The sequence below is a fragment of the Tiliqua scincoides genome, chromosome 2 (assembly GCF_035046505.1).
Source record: "Tiliqua scincoides isolate rTilSci1 chromosome 2, rTilSci1.hap2, whole genome shotgun sequence".
Taxonomy (NCBI): Eukaryota; Metazoa; Chordata; class Lepidosauria; order Squamata; family Scincidae; genus Tiliqua; species Tiliqua scincoides.
In genome coordinates, this window is record NC_089822.1 from 29328530 (window position 1) to 29355227 (window position 26698).

The 26698-nt window shown below is 40.2% G+C and overlaps 1 protein-coding gene across 1 annotated transcript in view; it reads left to right on the forward strand.

The window, feature by feature from the left end:
• HOMER1 (homer scaffold protein 1) overlaps window positions 1-26698 on the forward strand; it is a 108892-nt gene that overhangs the window by 39318 nt on the left and 42876 nt on the right. The window contains exons 3-5 of the mRNA XM_066615332.1: window positions 2391-2522; window positions 8011-8103; window positions 15431-15573. Of these exons, the coding sequence (XP_066471429.1) occupies window positions 2391-2522; window positions 8011-8103; window positions 15431-15573 (368 nt within the window). The remainder of the gene's footprint in view (window positions 1-2390; window positions 2523-8010; window positions 8104-15430; window positions 15574-26698) is intronic.

Genomic DNA, 26698 nt, shown 5'->3' on the forward strand with positions numbered 1-26698 from the left:
TTTGTAGTATGAATGAAACAGAAGATTACTTTTTGACTCTCTAATGATTGGCCACCTTGCTTCATTAGTAATTAAAAAGAGGCTGTTGGCTCAAGTATTTCTGCCTTGACATTAACCTTCAAGTTTGAGGCCACTGAGGCTGAAGACTACTTGTTCCACACACTTGCTTATACCTATCCCCCAACACTATGCGTGTAAACAGGAGGCTATGAGTATAAATAGAAGAATGATGGAAAATATGGACTGAAACTTTTCTCTTCTGTTCTGTGGCTCAAAACCGTCCTGGGATGGGGTGGTGGGGTGGGGTGGGGACAGAGATTGAATCTTTGACTGCAGTTCCAGCAGGTGGATGCAGCTCTGATTGCCAACGGTTCAGAGACTAGTTGGGGGGAGTAGGAGTGTGATTCATTTATTTAGTACAGGGGTGTCCAAAGTTTTTGGCAGGAGGGCCACATCTTCTCTCTGACACTGTGTCGGGGGCCGGGGAAAAAAAGAATGAATTTACATTTAAAATTTGAATAAATTTACATAAGTTTACATAAATGAATATATTAAAGATGAACTTATATGAAAGAATGAAGGTCTTGCAATAGCTCAAGGCCTTTAAAAGGCCTTGCTGGCCTTTCCTTTGCTGCCGTGAAAGGCCTTTCCTTTCACAGACGTGAAACAGCAAGCAGTGTAGGAAGCCCTCATCCCACAGCTCACGCAAGAGGTCGAACAGTCACCCTCACACTGAGAGCAGTTGCGTTGGGCCAGTGCGGGCTCCAACAAATCTCTGGAGGGGCAGAGGCTCATTGGAGACTGGAGGCTCCCTGAGGGCTGCACTGAGAGACCTCGAGGGCCACATGTGGCCCCAGGGCCAGGGTTTGGGCACCCCTGATTTAGTATATCCATTCGTTGTCAGTTGTACAGTTTTATTTGAATGGTTTGCAGGCTTCATTGTAAAACAAGGTGGCATTATTGTCCTTTCCTGTTCATTATCCTGATGATTTAAATGTTTATGGTCCAGATCTTTCGATCTTGGATGTTTTGCTTTAAAGGGCATGCTTGGTAGAAGGGGCAAGATCACTGTGTTCCAAGGACTGGATGGAAACACCGGGCACACTGGGAATGACCCAGCTTTCAGAGCAAAACTAGTGGTAAACTTTACAGAGCAGCAAGTATGGGTGGATCCTCTTGCACAAGTCAGTACCAACTAAAGTAAAAATTGATTTATGTAAGGAGGTTCTAAATGGAACCCTTATATAATTTGGGGAGTCCCTGCAGGGACTGGCCCCATGGGCCAGGTTTGGAGAGCCCTGAACTAGAGGTATAGGGAATTCCATGTATTCTATAAAACTGATGCATTCGGTGTGCACTTTGAGTGTTCTTTTATAACATTTTCATGTCTATTGCACAGATACGTTTCTACTTTAGTCTGTAAAGTCGTCTGTTACTTTGTTCAATACTTGGGGGTTCTTACAATTTATTTTTTTTTTAAGTCTCATTGGCTAGCTGCCTTTTTCATCCATTTATGAAGTACGGTATTCCAGTGCCTACTAGCTACTGTGGTTAAGAGCTACTTGGACAGATTTGCCTATTCTTACATCCTAAATGGCTTTTGTTCATATGGTTGCAAATGCCAACTGGCCAAACTCAGCCGACGCAAGAGTCGGAGCCTCAGTCAGCACAGAGGCTTATTCCAGGCTGCAGGCTGCTTATTCCATTTCTGCAGGCTGGCGCACCTATGTGTGCCAGCCTAGCCAACTCCAGAGGAGGCACAAACATGCCTTTCAGCATGTTTGCGACCCTGCTGGGCCGGCACAGTGGACTTGCGCCAGCCCAAGTGCAGCTCAGGATTGCACTGCAAGTTATCTAGAAATGCAGTTTTGTTTTGTATCCTTTCTTAACACTATACTAAACACTGCACTCTACAGAATAATTCCTTTCACATTTATATGAGTGATCCTCAAGTTGTGTTGTACTTGCTTCTGGTCCTCTCTGCAATCTTTGATACCCTCCTTTTTGCAACAAAGTGTAGCTTCTGTTGCATCCAAATTATTGGTTGGCTTGTAGTTTCCAATTTAGGTTTGGAGGGAAAGTGCAAACAATAGCTTGCCAATTCTCTTTTAGTGTAGAGAATCGGCATCCAAGAAGGTTGGGAGCACATGAGCCTCAAGCATTTTCATGTAATGCTGAAGCTTGTTTTGTGGCTCTCCGATACTGAATTTTAGTAATTAGAAGGTTCAGCATTTTGCTTATAGAACGAGATTACATATATAAGGAATTATCCTATATTTTGCCAAAGCTACAAACTTTTGCTGGCATGTTTAAGTTATGGTGTTTTGATGAAGTGAACTCTTTAACTTAGTATAATATCAGAAACTTTTCTGTTTTGTTTGTTTTTGCAGGCAATAATAAATAGTACCATCACTCCCAACATGACATTCACAAAAACATCACAGAAATTTGGCCAGTGGGCAGATAGCAGAGCGAATACTGTGTACGGCTTGGGATTTTCCTCTGAGCACCATCTCTCAAAAGTAAGTAAAACTATCCAACAAGTCGACCACTGGCTGTGCTTTCAAGAGCAGACCAAAGGCTTTGGGTGGCTAAAGCAAGACATCAAATGTTTTCTGCCTTCTCTCTGTCCACCCACTGCTGCTGTTACAGCAAACAGTTCCCGTACATCACTCTCTTTTTTTCTCCCTGAAGGAAGGAGTGCAAGAAAAGAGTCTAGTTTAGAGCATCTCCCTCTCCACTCTTCCTGTTCTTCACTTCATCTTCCTTTTTAGAAGACAGTGGCCTTTGTGCTGACACTAGCATAGGTGCGGGGGGGACGGGGACGAGAAGAAGTTTGCCCTAACAGTCAGAAGGGGGGGTAGAAGAGCAACAGGCAGGCCGGAGGGGGTTGAAATCCGCAGGATTTAATGTCTCTTGAAGCAACCACCCTATCTCATGGAAGAGCTATCCCTTTTGTTTCTCTATATGCACTAGCTGTTTTGCCTTAAGGATGCTCTCATCCAACCTTAAGAAACTTCTCCGGCAGGCTTGGAGAGTATGCTACAAGTTGGAGGAGATGGCCACTAACAAGTCATGATTTACAACTCGGGGCCCAATCCTGTCCAGATCTGATGCAGCCGTGCCAACAGGGTGTGTGGCATCTCGCAGTGAGGGGGCCAGTCATGGAGAACTCCTCAAGGGACCTTTGTTCCTTTACCTCAGGGCAGCATCGCTGCTGGAAAATTAGATAGGATTGGGCCCTATAATGTAGTCATTATGCTACACAAGCTTTTAAGAAGAGACTGGAGGGAAGAAGAAAGAGAGCCAACCAAGGTCTTCCTATTTCAAATTGGGTGATCATTGCTTGGTTATGGGTGTTGGTTATCCAGGTATCATGAAGCACTCCTGCACTGTAAAATGTATTATTGCCAGTGGTCTGGTCATTGAGAGCTCTCCCCAAGTACATCTACTGTCTCCTCAGACAAACCCTGTAAGCATGCACAGTGAAGTCTGTTGGAGTTGGTGCTTGCTGGCGTAGTTCCACTGTTACTTCCCACACATTCTTTCTACATTGAGTGACACCTGAACAGGACTTGAGAGCATCTGTTGCTGAAGGCTGAAGTAATGTTCTGTAAAGCCTGGGATAGGGACTGATCTGCTTGATTTTTAAATGGGTTAAATAGCAGCTGAGTGGAGCATTTAGGATCCAGACCATAGATAGTATGGGGATAGGGCAACTTTGATTGCATTCCATTCTAGAGAGGAGTATGTGATTGGGTACAGCTGATTCTGGGATATAGAATTCCCAAGAGAGAATTCTGTTTGAAACTATTTAAGCTTCCTGCTTATCAGATTCACCACACCAGATGGTTATGTAGAGCCACACTGGTTCCTAAATAGTGAATATGGACAAAAGGGGGGGGGCTTGAAGCGATAATGACAGTTTAGAAGCAGAAATGACTATTCGTAATAAGTCTAAGGGGTTCCTTTCCAAATAAAGGTGCCTGAATGCATGCAGGAACAACTTATTGTAAGGAAGAAAATGAGAGGTGTGTATGAGAGTATAAGACTGTCTATCTACCTCCTTCCCTTTTCTCAGCTGGACCCTGGGAATACATCACCATTCTTCTGTTCCCCAACCAATCATGTATAAGCATCTATAATGGCAAGCAAAGAAACAAACGGTAGTAATGGGGAAGCATATGCTGTACCGTTCTACTTAAGGAAGCATTTTGCAAGTGTACAGAGAATGGAGAAAATCATGTACTCGGAAGGAAATGCTCATTTACAGTGGATTGTGAGAATGGGATTAGAAAAAACAGGGAGAAGAGGTTGCTCAAAATAAATGATTAGCAAGCCGAAGTATGAAAATTAATGATTATTTTAGGAAGGCTAAAAAAAAGTACTTGACTGAGTTACATTTGTCAGTGTGGTCCAAATTTTCTTATCCATCTCTATGCAGCAATCATTAACAAGGTCATAACCACAGCCTCTGCCATACTTGACTAGAAAGCCAGCTTCAGTAGTTCAAGGGAACCAGCAACATATTAACTGCACTACCCTGTGTTAAGATAGATGGCCCTTTCTTTCAACCAAGGAAGCAATAGCAATAACATTATTTGACTTTATAAGAGACTAGAAGTGACTATTTAGCTGTGTAAACTGCTTTGTGAACAACTTTTGGTTGAAAAGTAGTATATAGAAATTAAAGCTCTAGGACAGTGTTTCTCAAACTGTGGGTTGGGAACCACTAGGTGGGTCGCAAGCCAATTTCAAGTGGATCCACATTCATTTCAGTATTTAATTTTTTAATATATTAGACTTGATTCTACCATGGTATGTGACTGCATTTGGGGTAATGTTACAGACATGTACTTTTAACAGGCTACTATGTATATTTTTTTTAACAATAATCGTAAATGGGACTTACTCCTGGGTAGGTGTGGGTAGGATTGCAGCCTTGGATTGTTCAAAATTTTCCTTTTTGATGATGTCACTTCCGGTCATGACATCACGTCTGGTGGGTCCTGATAGATTCTCATTCTAAAAAGTGGGTCCTGGTGCTAAATGTGTGAGAACCACTGCTCTAGGATATGAGTGAGGAGTTGGAGCACTGGCTGTAGGGTATTATCAATAAAACCTGAATAACTTAAGCAAGGCCTCTGCATTCCTTGGTTTAAATAGGCACTATTGAAACGTGTCAGAAGTATTAGGATTCCTCTAAAGGAAAGTGTTGAAGCAGCGTTGCTTTCAAGTGGCACAAATGGATGAGTAGATCAAGCAGAGATTCTGACTGTGGCAACCAGCCTGATTCCAGTTCCTGGGCCTATGGAAGTGACAATAAAATATTTGCATTGAATGAACTTTCCAGGGCACAATTATGAAATTGCAACTGTTTTAGATGGCAAATTAAGGTTGAAACACTATGATTTGTGATGGGAAGGCAATGTGACATGCTCCAGGAGCACCTGAGCATACTATCAGCACACCAAAGCACTGCAAAAACACTCTGAACCTGCACAAAATGTTTTCTCTTTGACAAGTGTACACAACGACCTGTTGAAACCACAGATCTTTATTTTGCTAAACTGTGCACATTGACTTATTCCTGTGCATGTGGCATCCTGAAAGAAGAATTGATTAGGGGCAGATCGGTCATAGGCACTAAAGACAAAGTAAAACAGCTCAGAAAGTTTCCATTAACCCTGCAAGAAGCTATAGATAGTGAGAAAATGCTAGATATGCAGGTGTCTCCAACATTGATGCAAGAGATTCCCCCATCAGAAGCTGAGAGCATGCACTGTGTCGACGGTTGTCATCACATAGGAACTGGTGAGTCCAGCAGATCTCAGAATGGAATCTGTAGAAATTGGCATTTGCACTATTAGCAGAAGTTCTAGGAGGAAAAACTATTTTGCTGGAGTGTTTGTAAATGCTCTAAGCAGAATAAATCTATATGCAACCTGACACAGATGTGCAGTGATGTTCCTGCAGGTAGCAGTTCAGTAGTGTGGGGAAAGTCACATGACATTTAAAATGGTATAATAAGAAAGCAACCTGGTTTGTTTATTTTTTTTACAAGATGCCAACAAATTTTACTATTTTTGGCTGAAGGTGAACGCCCGATAGAGTGGTGGTAAATGTAATGGGATACAGAGATTTTCTGAACATCGTGTAAGTAAGATTGAGCAGCAAGACTATCACTATATAAAGTAACACTGAGACTGTACAATGGCAGAATTTCACACCACCACTGCTACAGCCACATCACTAAGGAAAAGGAAAAACGTGTCAGCTAGAGTTTCAAATTACAGGTATCCTCTGGTTTTAGAATGTTTTTCAAGGATCCACTCATTTGGCCTTCTCCCTCAGTTCAGAAAGCATGTGTGCACATGCATGGACAAGGAAGGGAAAGCTGTTGGATGCTTTTGAATGGTCACCTCTCTCAGTCAATTTGAATTTGCAAGCTAAAAGACTGTCAAGTGAGAGCATTTCAATTAGCATTTGAATTGGCAATTCGTTTTTGTAAGCTTAAAGACTCCTGCTTCTTGAGGATTTCTGTTTGTTTTTTTCTTCAGTGCTCTGGTTCCTCACCTGTCCATTATGCAGGGGATGCTTGAATAAACTTGAGACAGAAGCTCTTCCTTTCAGCCAATATTAATGATCAAATGAACCTAGTAACTTTGACTATGTCACAAATCCTGCACACAATTGCTCAGAAAGCCAGTAAAAATTGTGCTCAGGGATCTGAACCAGGTAGAATACCAAAAGCACACATTCTAAAAAATTACCATGATATCTTAAAGGATTTGTCTCTCAGGACACTCCATCTCAAGTGGGTAAAAGTTCAGTACCAGCCTGTGCAGCGTGTACCCTGTTGCTTCCAGTAATGCTGAAACAAAAGAACACAAAACAATTAAAGCAGATGGAAACGTGGTACAGCATAACTGCCAAAGGAACAGAATTTACCAAGTAGTTTAGTGGTATGCTGGCCATAGAGAAATATGGCAAACTTCACATCTTTATTCATTGAAGCAATTTAATGAATCCATAGTAATGCTTTGTTTACCAAATGACCATCACAGAAGATATCTGATCTTGTTGAAGCAAAAATGCTTTCTGTGCTAGATGCTTAGGATGGTTATCAATTAGAATTGTTAGATGAAGAGAGCAGCTGGCTTACTAGCTTTTGGACCCCAGAAGTTCATTGCAAATTGCAGTGAATGGCTTTTGGAATGAGACTAGCTGCAGAAGAGTATCTGTACTGTCAACAGGATGTGTTAGCAGATGTCAAAGGATTCTGTGTCATTGCCGATCATTTAGTGTACAGATTTGGCAGCACTATAGAAACAGCTATAGTAGATCATGGTCGTAATTTCATCTGGAAAGGACCAGAACAGTTGGTCTCAATAGGAACAAGATGAGGCTATGAATGATAACAGTACTACATGTGAACAGTACTCTTCACAGCTCAAAGTTTGCAACCAGACACCTGGAAAAGTGAGAACAGAAAACCATTAAGTACCAAATCTTTGCAGCAGCTACTGGGATTAGTTAACTATCTGATCAGATTTCTCTCTCTCTCTCTCTCTCTGATATACTGAACCCCTGTGGCAATTACTGGATCTAGGTGCTGCTTGGATGTGGCTACCTGAGAATGATGCAGCCCTTCAGCACATCAGCTGTAGTTACCAAACTTCCTAGCTTTGAAATCTGATAACGAGCATGAAGATGTTATTATCCAGTGTGATAACCAGTGAAACTGGTTATGGTGTAGTGCAACAGTACCTTGCACTTTTGTCAGGTCAGGGTCCAGGGCATGGACGAAAGTAAAAGTAGTCTGTAGTCACTACTACAGAACACATTTTTCAAAAATGGCCTCTGCCATTTCCATTGGATTCTCTGTAAGCTGTTTCTGAAGATGCTAATGTCTAGGGGCAAATGTGTTTCTTTGTCAACATTTTGTATGAAGGATGATCTGCTCAGTGAATTCTGTTAAGTACATTATTTCGCATCTTTGTCTTTTAGTTTGCAGAAAAATTTCAGGAATTCAAAGAAGCTGCGCGACTGGCTAAGGAGAAATCCCAAGAAAAGATGGAGTTAACGAGTACACCCTCGCAGGTGCGTTTGTTCTGGTTTGTCTTCCAATTATGTTCTGGATGTTTCCAGCTGCTTTAGAAATGAGCCTAATCCAACTGTCAGAGGTGGGGTTGAGAAACATAGGTGCATAGTTGCATGAAGATTCTATAGCAGCACACTCACCAGTGGCAAAGGCAGTGGGAGGCATTGCAACCAATACCACCATCATGCGTGATTCTGGGTGTGTGTGTCTGTGTGTGTGTATGAGAGAGAGAGAGAGAGAGAGAGTAGGAAGGAGCTTGGCATGTTCTGGAACAGTCACAATTCAGCAACCAGCATATATGGTAGGACTTGAGAGGCTCTTGCTGCTGCTCTCTTCTTGCAAACCCCCGTCCCCCGTCTATCAGGAGCCCAACTATAGTTTTGCTTCAGCCGGACCCTCTGCACTATCCAAGCAGGAACAATCTGTTTTATCAACTGGACAGGATTTGGTGGCTGATACGCTTTACCCTCTGGAAATTTCCAGCTCTAGAGGGCAAGTATTTTGAATAGTTCTTCCTCATTTCCAATTCTTAGCAGAAAAAGGGCTACATGGTGTACTGTGTGAGCATACAAGTGCAAGATTTATGAGAAACTGCTATCATTAGCAAATTGGAAAGTATCTCAGTGAACAAACAACAATGCACCATTGCTAGCTGGAAGATGCATAGGATGTCACAGCATGAAGTAAGAGTGCATGAGGCACACTGTAGTGTTATGAACTTAGTTAATATACTTAGGTCCAATTCTAGCCAACATTCCAGCACTGATTCAGCCATGTTAATAGGGCATGCGCCCCATCCTGATGTGGGGGGTGTCATGGATGTCTCCTCAAGGTAAGGGAATGGCTCTTTCCTTACCTCAGGACTGCATTGCAAATGCATTGGTGCTGGAAAGTTAAATAAGATTGGGCCTTTAAGGCTGTATTATATTAAGTTAATAATACATGGGGGGTCCCCATATCCGTGGATTCTATATCTGCGAATTCATTTATTGGTCGATGCAGGGGGCTCCCAGAGGGTAAGGGGCATCCCTGGTATCTGTGGTTTCATTTAACCGTGGGTGGGTTCCAGAATGAAATCCTGCAGATACCGGGGCATACCTGTACTACTTAAAGTTGAAAATATCCCTCAGATTAAGATCGATTGTGTATATTATTCCCCACATAATTTTTATTAGACAGTGAAGCAAAGCAATTGGACAGGGCACATAAAAGGATAAAAAGGTTTCAGGAAAAATGTTTTTAAGAAGGAAATATTGTCACCCAGAAAGATGGACACTGAGAATGCTGAGATGAGATGGAAATGGCATAAATACTGTTAGGAAAAAATGCAACAAAGCATGGGACTACCATATTAGATTCTCATAAAATCATATTGCTGAAAACTGGTGCTAATTCTACCAGATTAAAAATCTGAGCGTACAAAAGTCAAGTCAAATCAGTCTCAGAGGTTAGTGCAGAGTACACTGAAATTATTCTTATGATTATAAACAGAATTTATATACTGTTTTTCAACAAAAAAGTTGACAAAGTGGTTAATAGACAAAATTAAATTATATGACTCCCTGTCCCAAAAGCAGTCACAATCTAAAATGGCATTCTTCTGGGAAATAAGGGGTTTTTACATTCTTTTCTCCTTCTTTGTCTCACGCACACTAAAAAAAGGCTTCCTGTCTTGTGATAGTTTCAGAAGTTTGGAAGGCTACATACGGAAATCAAATGATAATTGGAGGCTAATTCAAGCTAGATGGTGCTGGATTATCAGAAATGCTGGATTATGAAGCAGTAGGATCCCACCCTCGTTTGTCTCTAGTTCTAAATGATGGAGTAATTACAATATTTGCATTACCTCAAAGCCATTCTGGTTGTCCCTGTGCAGCTTCTGTAGCCTGTGTCAGCAACGCCATTGTCAAGGCAAGCACAACTGTGCTTGCATGAGCAAGAGTCTCCTCCCATACCAGAAATGCTCCCATTTTTGATGCCAGAGTATCAGGAGTACTGGATAATTGGGTACCAAACTACTGAAGTTCTACTGGAGTTCAGGTAGAAGAAAATTAGTTTTGTACAAAAATTAAGAAAATCAGAATTAAATTTCCCAGCAACGTTGCACAATGGATTTCATGCCATCTTTTTCCCCACATGTAGTTGACTCGCATGGGTGGGGGGAAGTGTGAAGAAGTTTATCATGGTTTGTATTACTACTGTATTTTAAGCTGACATTATTTCTTATGTGTGTTAGTTATTTCATCTGTCTGAGTCCAGACAAAATGCTGATGGAAGAATGTGAGATTTTGTACCCATACTGGAGTCTATTGTGGTGCATTCAGTGGTGGTATTGTTAGGGAGGAATGTTAGCTTCCCACTGCTGTTGACCTTTGCAATTTTCTGGTAGAAAGCTAATCACTTGAAATAGCTCATTTCTGTTTTGATATCTGTCAGCTTTGTGCAGCCCTTTAATAAGAAGTCTTCTGCCAGTTCTAGCTTAATAATGGTGTTTGGAAACTCAGAGGAAAGAATCTATATACTTACTGAATATTACAAAATAATTACCCGTTAATAATAATAATACAGGTATTTATATACCACCTTTCTTAGTCGTCAGATTTCCCCTCAGACTTTATTCAAGGTGGTTTACTTAGGCAGGCTGTTCTAAATCCCAGTAGGAATTTTTACAATTGAAGAAAGGCTCTGTCTTTCAAGAACCACAACATTTCAGATGGATCTTTCTGATCTGGTATCACATTCTGGCCTCCAGTTTCCTCCCATGCAAGCTGACAAGTAGCTCCTTCATCTCTCACGTGGAGGGAAGCCAAGACGCTTCTTCGCTCACACCAAAGAGCAGGTGGAATAACTCGGCTCAGCTTGTCAGCTGCTTCAAGGTATCACCATTCATGGTGCTGGTGGCCTTGAACTGGCGACCTGTGGATGTTATCTTCAGGCAAACAGAGGCTCTACCCTCTAGACCAGACCTCCTGCCCTCTAGACCAGACCTCCTGCCCAGTCCTCCTGTAATCCCAAATTACAGCCCAATCCTCTTTGGCTTTAATGCTGGTGGAACAAGCATTCCACCAGCATTAACTGCCTTACAGCAGTTGCAAGGAACATTCCAACAGTGCGTGAATGCACACCATGTACCCCAAGTTCTGGAAGCATGGCCGACCTGAGCATGGCGCATCTTGCATCAAGTAGTGGGTGGTGTAACAGCAAACAGATTCTGTGTGCCTTTCAAGCCAAATTTGCTTCTGCCACCTTCCAGCCCATTGTGGTTGGAGCTACTTTGATCTGCTTTCCACTCATAAAAGTGGGCAAGAGTCCCCTTCCTCCTCACATGCTCCTTCAGTGCATTCCACACCTTGTTTTGTTTAAAGGGTCTGCTCAAGGAAGGAGCAATGTGAGGAGAATCACCACTTTCTGTGCAGTTTTTTGGGAAAACTTCAGTTCAGACAGCAGATCACCTTGGGCTGTCCCTCGTTGGAAGAAGACCCCATGCTCAGGAATGTGTGTATGTGTGTTTGGAATTCTTGGCACGACTGTGAGAAACCTCATTTGGGTTTGCTGCTGTTTAGAGTATCTTTTCCTGATCACCTGCACTTGCCCTCAGAGTGGAATTTAGCTAGTGGCCACTACATGTGTCTGCATAGAGATCACAAAAGAGGATGACATGGTTCTTTGGTGTTCTTGTAATTTGTACAGACACATGACCAACGCATCCATCTTCTCTGCTGGTTGGGGTCAAACTGCTGGAGCTTTCTTCAAATGCTGCAGCTGGTTCCTCAAAGGAACTGGGGGGGGGGTGGACATTCTTCCTGCCCTTGCCATAATGTGCAGAGGGTCTCTCCCACTCAGGAGCAGGGACAGAACTTTCAAAGCAACTCTGAAATCATCCAAATTGAGCTCTGAAAATGCTCAGAACTTTTCCTATCCCATTTGTCTGTACAAATTACCATCCAGAGAACTGTAGCTACAGGCAAGAAACCTGCCGTTTTTAAACAAACTTGTAATGTTTAATCTGCCATTATAAATTTATATTAGATTGCTAGTGCTGTTTTGTTTTAATTGTAGATTTTAAAATTGTGTATTTTGATATGTTGTGGTGTTCTTGAGTTCTGTGTATTTTGATAAGTTGTGTTATTCATGTAAAAAGGTGATCTATAGTTTTAAATTAATGTAGGTGATGCTATCATCCCTGCCCTTTCAGCCTGGCTTGCACTTTTTTTAAAAGAGCTGTGTGTATGAAACTGTTTTTTGTTAGGGAGTAAAGACCTTTACATTTCTTAATACTTATGCTGCACAATAGATAATCATGTTATCTGTAAAAAAATATAAAGATGGCAGCGCTTGCTGTCAGTTCTGATATGTCCTAACATTTGAGCTCTTCTTTTTATCTGAAACACTCTTGTCTAATAAAAATGTGATTAATGTTAAATACCAGTATGCTAGAATGATCACAATCACCTTTGACAAACTTGTATTCTTCCTGTCTTGGTCTATGCTTCCCATTTCTAAATATCTTTTTGTTAGAAACTGACACATTTATTACATTTGTAACTTTGGCTGAGAAGGCTGGAGAGAGGGGTGCAAAATCCCAGGGCCCAGACTTCCAGGGGGCCCATGCCATGACAAAACAAACTATAGAGTACAAAAAATTTTTTAGGAAAGAGGACCTAAATGAGCATCTTGCCCCAGGGCCAATGCAGCTCTCAGTGCCTCTGTGGCTGAGCAATGTAGTCCCCTAAACTCATGAACTTTGGTAGCATAGCCACTGCATTGGCTCTTGTTATTACTGTTATTAACTTTTTAATGCCAGTAAAGGTTTATGTATGGATGGAACTCATGAACTTCTGAATATCACATGGTTTCCTTCAGAGTTTTTTGTTTTTTTTAACAAAGTGCAGTTTCAATTTGTTTTTAACCTTGTCTTTATAGGTGATGCAGAAGGTCAAAATATACTACCTGGAAAGTAAAGAGCTTCCTAGCAAATGTTATTTCTTAATTTACCTGTGACAGGAATTTTTTTTAATGAAGAGAGATCAGTGACAACTTACATGGCCTTTCAGTATAAAATTTCAGATAAAGATTCCATACTCAGAGATATTAAGTTAACTCATTAGTCCAGTCACAGGGTCCTTCGAGTACATTTGCTAGAAAGTACATTTGCTTGTTCTGTTTCATGTTGATATGGAAAACTCAATTTCCAACTGATAATTTGTCAGTATGAAAGCAATAAATGCAAATAATGCAATATTATATATGAAGTTACTTGAGACTTGATAACTTAGGCAGGTTTCAAAATTGTTGAGTATCTCAAATTATGTAGATGAATTCAGTACACATGTAGTACTAAATTAGTTAGAATTTGTTAGAACATTAGAAATTAGAAATTAGTTAGAACATTACACATGTTAGAATTCAGTACTAACGCAGTACTGGCGTCTGGCCTGGACACCTTTAAAAGGGGATTGGACAAGTTTCTGGAGGAAAAATCCATTACGGGTTACAAGCCATGATGTGTATGTGCAACCTCCTGATTTTAGAAATGGGCTTTGTCAATGCCAATGCAAAGGAGGGCACCAGGATGCAGGTCTCTTGCTATCTGGTGTGCTCCCTGGGGCATTTGGTGGGCCACTGTGAGATACAGGAAGCTGGACTAGATGGGCCTATGGCCTGATCCAGTGGGGCTGTTCTTATGTTCTTACGGGCTGTACTTATGTACATCATAAGGGCTGTACTCTTATGATGAGTAAAGTCTAAATATGAGACTGCTGTGTATCACTTTCTCAAAAGAGGAACATAAATACTTCTCAAAGTACTTTGGATTGTGCCATGCCACTTAGAAAGTTGGCATTCTGAATATGTGTTGCCCAAGCTACTCTGATAACTAGGACAGTCTGGAAAATGTGTTTTGTACATCTCTCCTTCAGCTCCAAAGTGGTGAAATATTTGAACTTTTGCTAGACTACTGAAACTTGGTATACACCTGGCCTAAGGCACTGATTAGTACTAAAGTCTGAAAGACAGTTACACAAATTGGGCTAAATGTAAAGACGAACTTCAATTTGTAGTAAAAGCTACCATTCCAGCACAAAGCAACCAAAGGGCTGCTTCCATAAAATTATAGCGTTGAAATGACCCTAAAATCTCTCTCTCCCTCATCTCAGAAAGTTATTAATAATGTGCCCCTAGCATTGAGCAGGCAGAAGATGCTCACAGCGCAAAAACAGTTTGAGATTACTTGCACAGTGAGCCAATCCAGATGCTGGAAGGGAAGGCAGATACACGTACACCCCTCTCTGGGCTTGTTAAGAGGGAATAAGTTTAGTTATTTCAGTATTCATATACTGCCTTTCTCTGTTTAGACAGCATTCAATGTGGTTTACGTGGGCAGGCTAGTCTAAACCACCATTTTTGTATTTTTACAAAATATATTCTGTGAATCGCAGAATCCTCAGTCACCAAGTGTTGTCTTCACAGTGTGGTTATCTCCTCTGGCTGCCCACCATCAAGCATCAGTAGGCAATCGTAAATCAAGCCTGGACAGGTCCTCAAGGTGGTTCTCCATTGTCCTTCTCACATACTCCCACACTTCTCTCACTGTGTGGCTTGTTAGCACAGCAGTGACTCCGTCCTGCCACAATGGGTACTGCAGCTTGTCAGTCTGGCATTCTGTCTCCCATCCACATATTCTCCTGCTTAGCTCTTCAGGCAGTTGAGAGTCAAACTCTGAATCCAAACAAAATTCACCGGGAACTTTTATGAGGATATCTTGTGGCATCAAGCATCCTGTTTTCTTGTAGTGGCATTTTTGTGTGTGTTTCAAAGTGACTGGAAGAGGAAAAATCAAGTTCATGAGATGGGGAAAATAAAACCATGCTTTCTGACCCCCAAAAGGCCACAATTTGAGCCAAATAAGAGGATATTTTATTGAACTCTGTGAGGTTCTTACTTCCACAGGTCTTCCAGGGAGACCATTCCTGAGTCTGACATTTCTGTTAAAGATTTTTATTTTATTGTAGTGCTGGTGAAAGTGTACCACAAACAAAGATGATTGGAAGAGAAGATTGTGTATGTAAGAGAGATTCTTACATAGTTCACTGTTATGCCGCAATGTAAGGGGAAGTTGGTATGCATTGGCATTAGGCAGAAAGCTGGTTGCAGACTACTCCATTCTTTGATTTTTTTTTTACTTAGTTGTATTAGCATCCTGTTTATTGCCATTGTTGTCATGTATCTACTATGTATGGTAGCTGTAGTGTACTACTGTACTCTAAAGAAGCTAGGTGTATTTTGTGCAGAAAATTTAATATGTAACCATAACTTTCTTTCTTTAAGGAATCTGCAGGAGGTGATATTCAATCTCCTCTTACACCTGAGAGTATTAATGGGACAGATGATGAAAGAACAACTCCAGAAGTGACGCAAAACTCGGAACCAAGGGCTGAACCAACCCAGAATGCATTGCCATTTGCTCATAGGTACAGATTCCATTCACACATCCTTATTAAGTAATGCATATGTACTTTATTATGAACAATGCCTCTTTTCCCTCTTGTCAGATTTTGGATTTAAAAGAATGCTTACTGTATGGCCTTGCAGTCATATCTATACATAAGGGGGAGCATGTGCACAGATGCGGGGAGGAGCAATGCAAATAACTAGTTCAGCTTACCATTTTCCTGGAGTAACTTCCCCTGCTTAAGAGGCCAGTTTAAAAATGTGCTTGTCTCTTTAGTAGCAGGAGGTGTGCTACTAAAAGAGAGCAAGCTGAGCACCACCAGTACACATGTTCCCCTCACTTATGTGCACATCTCTTCTGTGCAGTGTAGCCACTCCCTTTTCTTAGACTAAAGAAGTAGAGTGCGGCCTATTGTTTAGGTTTCAGGGCATCTCTTTTGAAAACAAAGTGTTTTACTAAAAGCACTTTATGTTCTGTGTTTCATGGGAAGCAATATTTAGATACCTTGGATTTTGATAGGGTGAATTGCTGTAAAGGCTTTGCTTCAACATTTTGAATAACTTTTAGATTTGTCTTAGTATGAGATGCAACTTGTCTTAGTATGACTGCAACTTTGCTTGAGAACCTTTTGCTTTCCATAGTTCTAATGTTGAAGTCTCGGAGATAAAAAAGGTGCTTTGTTAAAAAATATTTCAGGCTTTGTTCCTGTTTTCAAATGTACACAAATATTTAACATTGTTGAACAAATTATCAAGTGTATGTATGTTGGTTTATGAGCAATGAGAAACCCAGATAATGTTTCTCTTTAAAGCCATGAGCTAAAATGTATTCTATGCTTGAATGTCAGAAAATATAAATGAGACCATTTGAAGGTCCTGAACAGAAGAGGAAATGATGAGAACCAGTTGAAGTATGTTTTACAGGGGGGAAAAGTTAGGTATTTTAAGAACATATGCTACTTAAAAGTTATGATGAAAATACATTGTTGAAATAAGAATCGTAATATTTCACATGATGATCTAACAAGATGAGCAGGCAGACTTTTTGACACTACAGTGAAAGAATCTGCTCACACCAAGAAGGGCTGATTTTAAGCATTTCAAATGTAAATATATGGGTATTTTGCACTAAAGCACATTATGTTGGAGCTGAATAATTGCATTATCATGTGCTACTGTAATTCTAAAATGGGGGAATCTGTTTTCAAATGTGCTACTGTAATTCTAAGATGGGGAACCGGATTTCCAATATAAGAAGCATCAGTGTTCCCATCTATAGATTCTCACCACAGAAGCATACTTTGCCTTCACTACTTACACTCAAGGATTTGTGTTGCTACATCTGCCAACTTTGATAATACAGGTCATTGTGAGATGGGGAAAGGAAACAAGAATGCAGTTCCTCCACCTGGTAATATCAGAACAGTTGACCATGTTCTCATCCCATAGAAAGGGACTCTAAACACAACTCCAGCTGCTAGATACAGAGATCCAGTCCTAGGATTGGGGGTACTGTACTCCCTATATGAGAGTCATACTACTTCTCTAATCGTAAAGAGATATTTTGATTTGGATAATTTGATATCTATGGGTTGGAATTTTGAGTAACCTTTTAAAACGGATGCAGTCAGAGCAAATGCAGTGACTTTAGTGGTTCCTTCCAGAACCTGACTTCTCCCAGCTAGTCTATTGTAAACAGGGGTGTGGGTGTTTTTCTTTTAGTATTGTAAAAATTGGATTATTGTAACTAACTGCAGATAATTTATATTTTCTGAAAAAGCAATTGTACTACTGCATAACTTTGTGGATTTTTATGTTGGTAGTAACAGAAGCCTGAATTTTCAGTTGGCTTTATGAGTATGTCCATAATATATATATGAGAAGGAATCTCTTACAGTATTGTGCAATTTGCCTTCAGGGTACAGAATTGGTCTTCCAGTACTGAACTTTCTTCTGGAAAAAAAGTTATGTCTTGCATGTCAATTGAGCAGTTTTTGCTTAAGTTAGCCACAGTCAGTTTTTAGCAGCAAATAATGGTTTAGTTAAAAAGATGCTTTTTCAGAAATGTTGTGGAAACTTATGCCTGGTTAAGTAATACATAGTTTGGTGCTTATTTTTTATAGGCAGCCATTTTACGTGGGGAGATTTCATAGACTTTTAATGGTTCTAAGAATCTTTTATATGAAAAGCCATGTTTCTATGAAGGTTGAAAGAATATTTTTGCTACTATTTACTGATTTAAATGCTTTGTTTCTATGCACATTTGTATGCACTTTGTGGTTTCTGTGATGGCAGTTACTAATTTAAATTCAATGTCTGAAAACTGATTGCCTTGTTTTTAGGTTTTTACATTCACAGTCTGTTCTAGTGAACATTCACAGTACAAAATTCTGCTGTAATGTTTACTTTTTATTTAGCAAAGATGCAAAACTAATCTAACCTATTATACTGAGAGGGATTAAGAACTTTTTTGTTAATAAAGGGTTGTATCTCAGTTTTGAGTAAGCACAAGGGAACTTTCCCACTCCTTCACACAGCAATCCCCTGTGCATCGTCGTCCCGTCCCCCGCAAACATCTTCTGACAAATGGGAGTGACCCTAAAAAAAATTGATGTGGTATGATGACTTCAGGAGAAGGGGGAAATTGCCCAAAATGGGGTACATGGACTTTCTGTGAGTGAAAGGCTATAACCATTTTGGATCGGGAGTAGATCTAAATTTGAGCTCTTAGTCCCTATTTGTAAGACTGTCACAGTTGTTTCCACAGTCCCTGAGATGGGGATGGCCAGAAATCCTAAAAAAGTAAATCCCCTAATATACTGGGGATTACTGCAGCTGTTGAAGATTATCTAATGTTCTGAAAAGACGAGCGATCTGCATTCATAAGGGCCAAACTGCATGTTATCAAGATTTCCAGACTTCCTTTAAAAAGCATAAAAGGAGCCTCGGGGCCAATTGTAAGGCACTAGATTATGGCAATGACAATAAGGGAGATTATGGTTAATATCCACACTGCTCCATTTTCTCCAGAGGGGCTAATAGTAACTGACGGAGGTTCATTTAGCGAAGCAGAATATGGGGGTTACATCGCCCCAAGCAATGTTGCTTTGACCTAATTATAGGTGAAGACAGCACAGGAGGAGCTTTAAAATTAAGTCAGGAGAGCCTGACTGGGCCCTTACATAAATCTTCAAGATCTATCTTACTTTGGTATGTTTTCACTTAAAAAAAATTATAGCACAAACTGTCCAATCATTTAAAGCATTTTCAGATCATAAGCTTTGTTTAAACTTTCTTTCTTTAGTAAACTAATGAACATGAACACAATACGACAACTAAATACACTAGTCCCACACCATGTGTGGATTTGACCATCCAGGAATGATGGGGGACAGTCTCTGGCACTCCTGGAAGCCACTTCTGGGTCACACCAGATACTTAAAAAAAAAAAAAAAAAAGTTCCCTTTAAAAACATTTTTTTAAACTAAAAAAAGTTTTAAAAAGTTTTTAAAAAGCACTCCTTTCCTTAGTGCCACAAACCATGCAGGCTGTAGGGTAGTCTCTGGTGCTTCCAGAAGCTACTTCCAGGTTGTGCCAAGGCCTGTGACCCCCTCCTTTGGCCCTGGTGCTCATGAGAATAAATTGCGGAGGTGTTTGGGAAACACTTCCATGATTCATTCTGATGTGCACCAGGTGCACTGAAGTGTCAAGGGAAGTGGTTGCAGGCCTTGGTGTCACCTGGAAATGGCTTCTGGAAGTGGCAGAGACTGCCCTGCAGCCCATGCAGTTCATGGCATTAAGGTAAGGGACGTTCCTTTTTACTTTTAAAATGTTTTAATGTGGACCTTAGTATCTGCAGATATTGGAATTTGTGGAAGAGTCCAGAAATGGATTCTCCAAGGATACCAAAAGACTATTGTAGCTATGAGAGAGCATGTTTTTTATTTTGACCTTGCAGCAAAGTGTGAACTATTTTGAACATTTTTTCTTCTTTGAAGTTGTAGAGCTGATGTTCCCACTAATGATATAATAAATGGAATTGAGTATAACTCAGGAATTGAGTGCAGAATTTCCTTGGATCTTGGACATGAACATTGCAAATGTTGTATGCCTGGTGGTCTGTTGCAAGTTAATTCAAGGATGTCTAGTTATTCTTCTCCTAGTAGCGGTTACAGATCCATGTAAAGACAAGTATGGAACTCTGGTGAGATGATTTGCAGGGGGAGAGACAAAATGAGGAAAAGTTATGTATCCCTTCTCCCAATTACCTTTTCTCATCAAAATTAGGTGAATTGCAGGCATTGCTTTGTAGAGGGGAAGCAGCAACTAGGACTTGAGGATATAAGATGAAGGTAGAATCTGTAGGTCCATCTAAGTAGTCAGAATCTCATGCAGCAGTTTCCTACTCATCTTTGTGTGTAATCCTAAGCAGTAATGATCATGGTTACAAGGTAAATAGATGGATTAGAAAAGATAGCGATATAAATAGTTACAAGGCATATACAAGGATTGAATTCTGATGTGGAAAAGAGCACTGTAAAAATATTCTGGAAAGTTTGATTTCTGAATGGAAGGAAGAAAAGCAAGGATGGCATCCAGGTCAGCCTTGTCAAACACTGGCCAAGAGCACACTTCCATCAGAGGACCCACCTGAGTGGGCTGACTCCCGAACTTTTAATACTGATGATAGCAGTAGTGCCTAATGTGTCCTTGGAGGATAGGTGGGACTGCCATAGAGGGACCTAGGGCTGTATGTTGCCCTAGGATATCTCAGCAAGCTAGATCTGGTACTAGGAGGTAGGTTTAGTCATTTTAGATTCTCCCTTTTCATGAATTGGAAAAGGCTTTTACCTTGTTGATAAAAACTTGTTTTGTAACATTCTCACATAATGGACCTAGTTTTAGATTTGTTACCTGGCAAAGCTGCATTCAGATGTACTTAACTATGATACTGTATCAAAATTTATGTATCTGTTTATATATACCTACATCCTATTCATTGGCACTTGTATGTGAATGACTAGGGCCAAGAAGATAACCTATAATTATAGAAATGATCAGATCGACTTCATGCATTTAACATTGTGTTTAATATAACATAATTTACAAATATATTTACTCAAGGTATATTGTAAATAAAACTGTTTCTAGTTTTAGAAACTAGACTGCTGGATTGCAAATGTAGAGCATTCTGTGTTTTCATATGGAGAGAAGTTTCATAGGAGTCCACATAAAATTACTTTGTTTTACAGATGTTAGACTTTGAATGCTGATTTTAACATTCTTATCTGTGCATAATAATTGTGAAAACTCATGGGGTTTTTTCTAGAAAGCCATTTTTAAATTGAATTGAATTTTGAAGTTTCCAAAACTACCTTGCTAAGCTATTACACACTTTCAACCAGTGTGCTAGACTTCTTTTTACAAAAACAAGTGGATGTCACCTAATATTCTTAAAAATAAAACTTGGAGGCTAATAGATGGAAGACAGCTTCTTGGAGACGTGATACAGCCTTCTGAAACTGCTTGTCATCGATGGCTTGAAGATGTTCCTAAAGTACCTCTCAGAGACATAAGTCAGTGTCATGTATCTTCATTTTGTTTGCATATCCTAGTATACAGCATTTTTGGAAAATACAGTTGAAACTGACAGAAATAGATTTATAGTGTGTGATTAAAAGTCATTAAAAGTAATTGGTTTTTCTATACAAAGTTTTGGCATAAAAATCTGATTGATTGCCTTGGTGAAAAAGCTCTTTGAAATAATGTTCTGTCTCAATTTGTACTAGCTATATAGCAAACCACAATAATGCTGCATGTGCATCATTACTGTAAACACATATGCAGCCAAGTCCATGTTTCTCCTAGGGGCTTTTTCATTAAATAACATGTGCAGAAAACTATTAGAAAACTGGCTTGTGTCTTATGTATTATGGTTGTACTGCGCTACTCATTGCTACACTACATTGTAGAACTCTCTTAATGAAAGTCATTAACATAAAATATTCCTTCAGTTAGATTGTATGGAATTGGCTTGACTTCAAATCCAAATATATTGTTGTTGACATTGGCTTCTCATGTGTGTACTTAATAAAATACACACATTTTAACATTTAGTTAAATGATAAAAATGCTTAAAGACACAGGAACACTATGAGAAAATAGTTGGCAACTGCTGCCCTATATGAAGCTTGCCTATAACCTCACTTTTTCCTCAGTTCATTAGCCCTTCAGCTCTGTGCCTTCCTCCATTTGCCATTACCTCAATTTCCTGTTTTTGCCCTTGGCTGCCTCATCACCATTCCTGTTTCATTCAGGCTGCAATCCTAACCACACTTTCCCGAGAGTAAGCCCCATTGAACAAAATAGGACTTACTTCTGAGTAGACCTGGTTAGGATTGTGCCCTTAGTCACTTGGCTCACACAACACATCCTTACTTGCCCTGTTTCATTACTGCCTTTCTGCCAACAGTATTCAGCTTATGCTGTTTGTGTGTATTTTTTTTTTTTGATAACCAGATGCACATACTGTATGTGTGTGTGCATGCAACCTCTTTTGCCTTGCCCTACTTCAGCATACCACACATAACTCTTGCTTCTCTCACAAGAGACTGCCTTTGGACATTCCAGATTTCTTACTCTTTTATCCAGTCCTTAGAATGTTTGTGATTATGTTAAAGACTCTCTAACTCAGCCAGTTTGGAGCCAGCAATTGTTTGACCCTTCTACCATCACTAAATGCCTTTAGTGCATAGATTTGCTACCTAATAATGTACAAAAAAAAAAATAAAAAATAAAAGTGTAAATGAGATCTTAATGTAGGAGTAAATAATACAACACTGAGGGCACAATCCTAACCAGGTCTACTCAGAAGTAAGTCGTATTTTGTTCAATGGGGCTTGCTCTCAGGAAAGTGGTTAGGATTGCAACCTGAGAAGTTTTTTTCATAAACAAAAGCCAAAAACTTCAGCTAGTCTGATATCTGGTGTTTTGCCCTTACACAGTTCATCTTTATTAAAATTATATAAGAAATTTGCATCATTGCTATTTTTTCCCTTTTTCCTTTGTTTTGTGCAAAAGTTCTGTCACTGAGGAGAAATATAGAAAAGCAATGTTTATATAGAACATGAACAATCCTCACTAGAGAGTTGTCTTTTGTTCTGGGGAAGGCATCCCAATGCAAGCATAGAGGATGCCATTCTAGTTCTGACAAGAAGAGTACTTGGACTGATTCCTGTTACACAAGCTCCCTCATTCAAAGAGCATTTGACTCTGTTAATATCTTAAAGAAAGGAACAGATTCCCCCACCCCATTGTCAGATATAGTAGGCCAGGTGGGATAGAGGGTGTTGCAGAAGTGAATTACCCTACCTAAGTCTGTCCTACCCAAAATGGGGAAACAGGAACAGTAGCTTTTAGCTTGATTATATTTCAGAATATAGCAGTGGCTGCTCTCCCCATACTGGGCAAAGATAGCTGCTAAGGTGTACACAGCAATGTTAATCTAAGCTGGGTTCTACTGCTGATGTGGACGAAGATCATGTGGTGTCCTCTGGAAGAGGAATTTTCAATAAGACAACTGCAGAAGAAGGGGTGTGGTTTTTAGCACTGTTTTGGTGGAAGAGTTGTATAAATTCTTTTACTCTAGGCAGCATTTCTCAACATTTGTCCCCCACCATACTTCATATGGTTCCCCTTTTGGAAGTACCATCAGACGTAACGTGATATCAGCGCATGCTGAAGCTCTGCCTGCCTCATGAACTGAGCCTCCTACTGCTGCTTGTCACGTTGTATTGCTGGTCACGCTGCCAGGCAGTGAGGGTCTGGGTGTCCTTTGTGTACCAGCAGATACCACCTCAAGTACCACTGGTGCTACAAGTGTCACTGGTTGAGAAATGCTGCTCTAGAGTGGACCAGTGGAGGGGTACTGACATAAGTAATATCTAAAGACAGAGAGGTAATGTAGAAGTTTATCTGTTCACATAAAAATTTTCCCCCACCCTTTATTAATGAAAAGAAAACTACAAGCAGCCAAAGAGATTAAAGAAACACTGGCAGCTGAAAAAAGAAATTTGTAGCCATCTATACTACAAACTTTAATCCAGTGGTTCGCACACTTTTTCAACTGGTGGCTCCCTTGACCTGTTGGGTCATTGGCCGTGGCTCCCCATTAGGTCTACAATTCTATATATTATATAGGGTTGTGGGTTTTTTGCAAGGATTCCGCAGTTTGCCTGGCTGGTTTCCACAACTCTCCAGGGAACCACGGTTCACAGTTTCAGAAACACAACCCTAATCCATAGATAGTAAGTGTACTGTGCATATACAGTGAAGCTTCTCTTTACAATGGGTTCACTTTACAATTAAATCATTTTACAGTGGGCTCTCTGTCATAAGACAAGGTTCACTATACAACAAGTTATTTGCTTTACAGTGGCTTCGCTGTTGCCATCAACAGGACCTCTTGGATGACAGATAAGTCATCAGTTATATGAATGCAAACATTTGGTAACATCCCAGCCAATAACAGCCAATGCTAACGCAAGCCTTCTAGGTAGCATCATATATATAATGTATAGAATGAGCAGGATTCTACTCTTGGTCCTAATGCATAAGTATGCAGCTCATACACAATCATTCCTCATATCTACTGTAGCACAAAAGTAGCTCATACAGGTTTGCCAGGTATATGATGTCCAAAGGTGTTTGGAAAATATCTTACACTCCATACTTGAAGATGAGTAATGGCTCGTAATGTTGCAAATAAAATTTAAGATTGTTTCCAACAAAGTTATTGTTTTTTCTTTTTCGGAAGAAAAAAAATAAGGTTGAGGACACTGCATTTCTTTGGCCATAGCGGAAAGCAGTAAATGGGGTAAAAATCATCTAACATAAGACCACCCTTAGCAGGGTGGCAATCATAGGAGAAAAATTGTATTTTGAATAAGATAGATAACCTTACTTTTCCTTGTGATTATTTGTATTGGAGGAGGGGGGGCAGGCAGAAAAAGGAAACATTAACCTAATGTTAATGACCTAATACTCTTTGAAAGCAAGTCAACTCTTAATGTCAATCTTGCCAGTCCTACAACATAGGCAAGCTATCTCTATTATTTTCTCTGTATATTCCTATATAATATAACAAGAATATCTTGTGTTATATGTGAATTTTAGGGTGATAAGCTGAGCAACCAGAAAGACCACTCCAAAACAATAGTAAACTGCGTAAAAGTCTGAAATTGACTTCCTTGCTTTGTATTAAACATTTATACACCACTTTTTCATATTTTAAAAGTGATTCATAAACTTCAAGTAATACATCTGTAAAATACGATGATCTAAAATAAACCAAATGATGCTAAAAATAAAATGAAGGATAGCAATACAGATGCATATAAGGACAAGAAAGAAAAGGCAGTGAATTTCAAAGTGCAACTGAAAGAAAATTTTTTTGCCTATTTTCAGAAGATTTGCTATGCTCTATCCCTCCAAAGTGGAAAGGAGTAGATGGATTGGCTGGTCTCTGGAATTGCATGCATTCTAAAATCCTATATCACTTTGTCTTCTATTACTACAAGGAAGAACAATTTCAAATTGTTACCAGTATCCCACAGGGTCAAAGTAGGCGTGACCTTTTAAAATGTAGTTAAGGGTTTATTTTTACTCTTTCACAGAAAATCCACCCCTCCTCCAGTTTGCTTTGGGCTCCTGAAAGGTGTAATTTGCTATAGCAGCATTTTGGGAACCCTAAAGCAGCCAGTGAGAATTTTCAGTAGAAAAAAATGGGTAGAACCTCTGCTTCCATACTGCGACCCCTAATGAGTCATGGTTGCAGCTGCTACTTCAGACTAAAAACAAACGTCAAACTAGATGATGATACATTTATGATCATGTCTAGTTTGGCTCTGGTCCTCGCCCTAGGAAGGAAAATTTTTAATATGTGCTGTTCTCTGCTGTTCTCCGTTTTACACAATCTCTGTGACCTACAAACTCTAGTATTACATCTCAGAATTGCAGCTTATGAATCAAACCATAAGGGTGAACACAGATGAGAAGAGAACCCTTGTATTGAAATCTTATAGATAAACCATGAACTAGAAAAAACTTTGCGTAATCTGACCCTGACATTTAAGAAAGGGAAACGCATGGAGGTTTGACTTCTCAAGAAATCAGCAACAAACCTGCTAATACACAGTCCTTAGGCAAGATGGGAAGCTAAAATGGTACCAGACTTTCTACTTAAATTTTTCTTGCTTTCACAAGGATGCCAAACTCCCTGTTAGCAAAAGCAATGTATTCCTATTTCCTTTATTATCCTTGCGAATCAAATCAGACTCAGTTTCCCATGGTGAGGAACTACTTGTGGATTCCAACTGATGGGGCAACATTAAAGGTTTCCAGCACTGGTGCAACCACAGTGCAGCCCCGGGGTAAGGAAACAAATGTTCCCAAACCTTAAGGAGGCTACTGTGACTGCACCCCCAACACAGGAAGCAGTGCAAACCCCATAGGCACCGCAGCACCGGCACTGGAAAAGTGGTTAGAATTGGGCTGTTAGTCTGCAGTTCTGTGCACACTTCCCTATGCCCAGTTGATACAATAGGACTTCTGAGAAAACATAGATTTGGGTTCTAAGACTTTCAGCATTTGATATAGCATAGAATTGTAGTTCCCAAACTGGTGGGTTGTGACCCACCAACCAGGAAAGCACTCATCTCTGGCTCCTTAAGGGGCAGAGTGGGGGAGATGGTAGCGATGTGATTCCCCAGGATCATGCCGCTGCTACGGACAGGGGATTTACTTAACAGCAGCAAGCACTGGCTTCTTGGGGGGGGGGGATGCAGGGTTCCCCACAGATTCCTCTGTAGGGCTCCCCAAGCCTCTAAAAATCTAAAAGGTGCAATCGGAAACCACTTCCAATTTTGTGATCGCAAATTGGAAGTGGTTTCCAATCATACTTTTTAGATTTTTAGAGGCTTGGGCAGCCCTGCAGAGGCATCCATGGGGCACATTGCACCCCCTGGAGGCTGGTGCTTGCTTAGGTATGTTTTAAAAAAGAAAAAAACCCTTCTGTCCCTGGCAATGGCACAATCCTAGGGATCACATTGCTGCCATCCCTCCACCCCCACAAAGACTTTGTGCAGA